The following is a 6,721-nucleotide window of genomic DNA, read 5'->3' as shown; positions in this document are numbered from 1 at the left end:
AATATAAAATAATTTATTTATGTAAAAATTCTACTTATTTATTTGTTAGAGTCATTTTTAACAATTCATTTATGTACATGACTCTCAATAAATAATTTTGATAATGTATACATAAAAAAAGTATCTTCCTAAGATATTAAATAAAATAAAGAGAGATAATTGTGACGTCTAATTTGCATAATTAATAGTATAATAAGATTGTTAATATTATTTATAAATATGATTTAAATATAAATGGAGCGTCTTGAAAATTTTCTCTACATAATTTTTTTTCTCTCTAAAATAAGTTGTAACTTCTCATAATACAGTCTTATGTATCTTAAAATCAAAGTTAGAGACTTTAAAGAAGAATTAACTAGTTGTATTCATATGTTTAATAGTTAAAACGACTACGTTTATTAGGTTAAGTGTGAAGAATTTTATAATATATATAAACAAGTATATACTAGTTAATTAGCTAATATAGTTATAGTTTGAATTAATTATCGTTCGCGATAAACATCTAGTTGTAATTACAGTTTGAGTTTTGTATAATTCGCATGATTTATACAAACGCTATGCGAGAATCGAATTGTATAGAGAAATATACAAATACTACAAATTATTTAGCGAATTATACAAACGTTGTGCATAAATTGTATAGTGAAATATATAAATGTTATACAAAAACTGCGAATTGTATAGCAAATTATACAAATGTATACAAATGCTGCGTGAATTATATAAATGCTGCTATAACTATAGCCATGAATTATAATTAGCAAACTATAACTATGGATCATAATTAAGGTATTTTTGAGTGACTATATGCAAAAATTCTCCCATATTTATTTATTGTACTTTTTTTCATATGTATATCTTACAATAATATTTGTTCTTTAATTTCTTGAACTATATATAACTCTTTATTGTATATCAATTTTGTACGGAGTATTAAATTCATGAAAAATTATTTGATGAATTAGTTAACTAGTAATTTATTAATTTTAGTATAAATTTTGGTAACACCGACCACTTTTTTATTTTTTGTTTGCTAAGGACTAAACAAATTAATTTCAAATTTCATACAGAGATCACCATGTAATTCTTACCGGTTTTAATCAAACGACCCCTTATTTTCTTAAGAAATACTATTATTTTCATAGAGAATCCAATTTTGTTGAGATAGAAAAAAAATAGAGAAAATATTACACATTTGACCTCTCACAAAGATATTTACAACTGTTAATCATATTAACAAAATATATGCCTACATCAAAATTTTCATTGAGAATCCAAATTTGTTGAGATAAAAAAAAAAAAGTAAAGGGAAAATTACACATTTGACCGTTCACAAAAATATTTACAGCTGTTAATCATATTAACAAATTATGAAAAGAAGTTTTCCGTTGCCGGGACTTGAACCCGGGTCTCTCGGGTGAGAGCCGAGTATCCTAACCAACTAGACTACAACGGATTTGTCTTTAACATAAAAGTATTATATATAAGTCCTATATTACACTTAAGAGTCAAAACCCTCATTCCCTGCTTCAACGATAGCTGTTTCTTCTACTCCTATCCATTGGGGAACTCGAAATCAACTTCAAAATGCCTATCGACTAAGGAATTGGCTGCCGTAGAGCTCACCTTTTCTCAATCTACAATAAGAAGAATAAGAAGAACACAGCAAAGCCATTAATCACCAGGTTCTCCTTTTGTTTTCTCTGTTTATTTGAATGTTACTCATTTCTGTTTCAATTCGTTAAAATAGCTCCAAACTGTTGAAAGATTTGATCTTTAGTGAATTTCGGATAGTGGGGTTTCATTCTTGAATCATGTTGTGGGAAGTGGGAACTGAGGAGGAGAGGGCAACGTTAATTTAGACTCGATTGTACTTCTTGAATGTGCTATTGTCATGGGTCTGAACAAAAATGAAAATTGAGTACCTGAAGTAACAATACCAGACCAGGTAGCAACTGCTCAGTGGCACTAGTGTTTTTGGCATGTTTCTGGAAAAAGATGTCATTAGAGAAGTGGCAAAAGGGATGAACAAGTTCAGTTGACCAACTTGTAAGGTCCATTGGAACAAAACCGATAAAATTTCACGAGTGTACAAGGATCAGCCTGCTACATGTTTTAGTTTGGATTTGTACAAAAGGAAAGACAATAATGAATTTGGTTTGTTGAATGGACATACAAGAAGATTGTATCATGTTTTCGCATTTCTTCTGGCACTGAAATGAAACAGGAGGGCGAGTTTATGTGAGAGAAAGAACCTATTTGGTGGAGTCCCATCCCCTGGAGGACAAGATAGCACTTCTTAGAGGCTATGAGCTTGTTGCGTCTTGTTTTTCTTTGACTGGTTCTTGAGCATGTCGGCGGCAGTGGCGAATCCAGAATTTCAATTAAAGGGTGTCAAAATTTAAAGAAGTAGAATCGCGTAGAAGTCAAGAGGTGTCAATATGTAATATAAATACATAAAAAAATATTTCTACCTAGCTAAACAGTGTAATTTTTTGACGAAGGGGACCGACACCCCTCAAGTCCACTGGTCGGCGGCTGAAAGAGCTACTTCAAAGCTTTACAAACAAGCTAAATAAATGTTATCTATTCTTGAGCATGTCGGCGGCTGAAAGAGCTACTTGAAAGCTTTGCAAACAAGTGAAAAAATATTATCTATTCTATTTTTCTTAGTTAGTAAAGGGACCTTCCCTTACTAGTAAAGTGGTAAGGTAGGTTGCTATTTGATGAAGAAAACACACTGTAGGAAACTAGTTTAGGTAGCTCAGATGATTAGAGCAAAAATCCTTTTCAGTGGTTCGAATTAGCTACACTCTGATAATAGGAAATAATATTATTAAGTTTACTTCTAACTTGATGGTGCATATGGTTACTATTCTTGAAACAACATTTATTTACTTTTTCCTTTTTAGTGGTATCTTTAGTTGATTAAGTTCTTAATTGTTTTGTGACATCTAATGTCACAGTATTCATTGGAGTGGATGAGTGGTAATCCAAATCAAAGTTCTACTTCTTTCTGAGTTATTATATGGTTGATGCCGTTTGGAATGGTCTTGCTGCTGTTGTCACAGTGTTCTCAGATATTTTAACTATTATAGTTAGTATAATCTGCTGAATAAAGCACAGGTTTACAAATTGCAGGTTACCTGTATGTGAACTATGACTGCTTTCCCACAATCCCTATCTTCTTCCTTTTCTTTCCCTCCCTGCATGTGCTTCTGTCTGTAGGGATTTTCACGCTAATGCTTCATTACATAATTCTGATTCAAGTGTGGGCTTTCTTCTTCAGTATGCCACGTTGGAAGTTTTTTCTTTGTAAGATTTGATTCTTTGCAGAGAATCTGCCTCGAACTTTTTAATGTCTTACATCACTTACTATTGGACTTCTACAGAGGATTTGTTTTAGTTGGGTCTTCTGATTTCTTCTGACTCAATTATATGCAGTTTCTCAGTTCGTCAACAAATACTAAGGTGGGCTACAATGACAACAGCAGGAGTAGCTGCTAGTCCCATAAAATACTGTCTCCAATTACCTGTACAATGTCCAGGGTTGCGTGAGAAGAGAATTTCAGTTCCCAACTTAGGGAGATCAAGGTACATGCTCTATCAAGTGTAGCTTAGTGTTTACTTTTTCTTGGAGTTACTCAAATGGTAGAAAGTTCCTGATTGATCGTTTTCATTTCTGTGTTCATCATGTAGAAGTCATTGTACTGTTCCTACACAGAAGTATCACCCAAGAAAAATGCCTTTAGTCAAGTGTGCAATGGAAGCTTCTTTTGGTGGTTCTACAGATGACTCTGCTGGTAATTTTGACGGCTCTTCCCTTAATTTAGCTTCTTTACATTGCAGAAGGTATGCCTGAATTACATGGTTGTTGAGATGCATATGGACTCTTTTTCAAGAGGTTGATGATTGTGGCTTTTCTTCTTTGTTCTTTTCTCCATCCCTTTAGATATCTATTCTGTTGAAAGATGTGATGTGAGCAAAATAAGGTGTCCATTGCCTCTCTACCCTACAAAGGTAGGGGTAAGTTCTGCGTACCCCCACCCTCCCCAGACTTCACATCAATTCGTTATGTATGGATGATAAGATTCCATTGATAAAGGGCCAATTCCAATAGACTTATTGTGGAGGGTCCCATTGGCGTGCATCCAGTAGGAATTGAACCTATGAATTCGCCAGTTATGAGGTGGGCGCTTTAACCATTCAACCATGGATGCTTAACAGAGATCCTCGTACATGGTGAATAACCAAGTTCCACTTGAACTGAAATCTTTAGGATAAATCAATGCAATTTAGTAGGAATCAATGAGTGGACATCAATTCAAATCCTGGATTTTCGAATTGAGAGAGATCAAGAATTCTCACCATTTCTTAGATTCATGGACCCAATTCAATTCAGTGGGAAACAAGTCCGTTTTCTGAATGCGTTTCTCATGTTATTTCTTTTGTTTTTTGGTGGGTCCATCAAATTTAATCACATATAGCAGATTGAGATGCTGCACTTACTGCAAGGATGATGCATCATATCAATAGATGTAGTAATATGGGAAGGTACCTAAATATTGAAGATATCTATTCTAGATAACTTTCCACTTGGATTCCGAATTAACATAAATCCCGTGGTTATAGATTGACACCTTCAGAGAGTGTAATGTGTCACAATACATCCTTTTCTCTTCGAGTTGGTTCTGAAAGGAGTTCTTTGGCCGAGGCAAGCATCACCTGTCAATATCAGAAAAAAATGTCTGTTTTTTTTCCGTTTTTGTGCAGAAAAAGATATTGCCAATTATAACTTCTTATGGGGCTTACATGTGAATATGCACAAAATATCACAGTCTGCTAATGCTTCTTAATTGCCTTTCAGCTCAATAATCCATGTTCTTTATTACTTTTGCTTTTGTAGTTTCTCTTGTTGATGCATTCTCTTCTCTGTGTTTCTTCAAGCGCAGCTATCTTTCCGAGAATCAATGTGAAGGACCCATACAAACGGCTTGGAATTAATAGGGAAGCTTCTGAGGATGAAATCCAAGCTGCTAGGAACTTCCTGATACAAAGATATGCTGGTCATAAGCCAAGTGTGGATGCAATTGAAGCTGCCCATGATAAAATAATAATGCAGAAATTCTATGATAGAAAGAACCCAAAAATTGACATTAACAAGAAAGTCAGGGAAATGAAACAATCTCGTGTTGTGCAGGCTGTCACTAGCAGGTTTAGGACACCAGCTACAAAGTTCATTGTGAAAACTTCCATTGCTTTCATAGTCCTTGGAGCTCTCACAGTTCTCTTTCCTACTGAAGAAGGTCCAACCCTTCAAGTTGCCATTTCCCTGATCACTGCCATATATTTCATTCATGATCGGTTAAAGAACAAACTTCGAGCTTTTCTATATGGGTATGCTTATTAATTGTCCTCTGACCTAACTGTTTTGTCTTTATAATATGGTCGTTATTATCTGCACAGTTGACTTAATACTTCATGACTAACAAAGAAAACTGTCTTAGAGACCTATGTTACATGGACACAAATTTTGCCTTGACGTCCTCATGTTAAATGTATCCAGGAATGGTTTAAATTCTTCAAAATACGCTAGATACGTGCAAAAAATTGAAGAGAGTTGGTTTCTTCATTATTACATTGTATACTGGTATCAGGGATGATGTATTCCTTAATAAAGCTCAAAATTAGTTGGAGACACTAAAGTTAGCCATGGAATTAAGTCTTAGTTTTCGAATTCCTAGACTTCTTCCTTATATTTGATAGTTAAGGTGTTCTCATTTTATATTGCTAAATTGTGGTGCAGCGCTGGTGCTTTTATTTTCTCTTGGCTTTGGGGGACATTCTTGATGGTGTCTCTGGTTCCTCCCATACTTAAAGGGCCAAGGAGTTTGGAGGTGACAACTTCATTGATTACGTATGTACTTTTGTGGGTTTCATCGACTTACCTCATATAGAACGGTTGATTTCATCATCTCAATTTTGTTAGAGAAGTGCCATGATTGTTGGTTGTAACCACTTGTATTGCTAAGATGTAGTGAGATTTTTGATACAAGAAATTGTAGATTTATGGGATGACACATTCTTCTTTGCTTAGAAATTGGTGATTATTCTTCAGGCTAAATGCCTGCTTATTCTGAGGCCAAATGTTTGGTGCTGTTCACTTGCCATTTGAGTGTTTTGTTAGGTTTTTTTTTTTTTTTTTTTGATAAAAAACTAAGCTTTGTCACTTTACCATGAAGTTAATTCCTTAAATTTGTGGACTGTAGACCTGTTTTTCACATCTGATACCACACACACCAATGAAGTAAACTGATGTTGTGGTTGTGCAAGAATTGCAATCTTCTTGTGAGTGTGATTGGTGTGCATAAGCACAATTCTCTCATCACATCAACCTTTCTCTATAAGGTTGCTAATCTTCCTCTTCCAAGGAAACACATTTTTTTTTGCGTACACAAATGAAACAAGGTTGATGCATTTACAATCGACCACCCATTTTTTTTCTGACAAAGAACAAAGCTATAATTATTAATTTATGGAAACATTGGTTTGTATATTCTCTTAGTCTTTGACCTGCTAGTTACCCAAGTTTATTAGCTTTATTAGGTTCCAGTGATTATTTTAATAACTTTTACTTACTGCAACATATTTTTAATTTTAAAAATATCAATGACGGTTGGATCGATACTTCGTATCGTAAACGATTCCAATAAATTAATAA

General features: G+C 34.1%; 1 protein-coding gene and 1 non-coding gene across 2 annotated transcripts; one reads left to right on the top strand and one right to left on the bottom strand.

The window, feature by feature from the left end:
* Window positions 1-1,383: 1,383 nt before the first annotated feature.
* Window positions 1,384-1,456, bottom strand: TRNAE-CUC (transfer RNA glutamic acid (anticodon CUC)). The gene has a single exon. It is a non-coding gene; the product is annotated as a tRNA-Glu (tRNA).
* An 80-nt stretch (window positions 1,457-1,536) lies between these two features.
* Window positions 1,537-6,170, top strand: LOC129874443 (protein CHAPERONE-LIKE PROTEIN OF POR1, chloroplastic). Its single transcript, XM_055949729.1, has 5 exons — window positions 1,537-1,685; window positions 3,445-3,594; window positions 3,700-3,803; window positions 4,953-5,397; window positions 5,807-6,170. Exons 2-5 carry the CDS (start codon window positions 3,482-3,484, stop codon window positions 5,955-5,957), a joined length of 813 nt encoding a protein of 270 aa, XP_055805704.1. The 5' UTR covers window positions 1,537-1,685; window positions 3,445-3,481; the 3' UTR covers window positions 5,958-6,170.
* The last annotated feature ends 551 nt before the right edge of the window (window positions 6,171-6,721 follow it).

This window comes from Solanum dulcamara, chromosome 11, assembly GCF_947179165.1.
Source record: "Solanum dulcamara chromosome 11, daSolDulc1.2, whole genome shotgun sequence".
NCBI lineage: Eukaryota > Viridiplantae > Streptophyta > Magnoliopsida > Solanales > Solanaceae > Solanum > Solanum dulcamara.
The sequence above is the reverse complement of the archived record's forward strand: the minus strand, read 5'-3'. Positions and strand labels throughout refer to the sequence as shown.

Bases quoted from the DNA above. Each gene is read 5' to 3' on its own strand.
- LOC129874443 (XM_055949729.1), top strand. From the start codon at position 3,482: ATGACAACAGCAGGAGTAGCTGCTAGTCCCATAAAATACTGTCTCCAA. The intron at 3,595-3,699 runs GTACATGCTCTA...TTCATCATGTAG, and splicing joins CCCAACTTAGGGAGATCAAG to AAGTCATTGTACTGTTCCTA. The intron at 3,804-4,952 runs GTAATTTTGACG...CTTCAAGCGCAG, and splicing joins TTCTACAGATGACTCTGCTG to CTATCTTTCCGAGAATCAAT.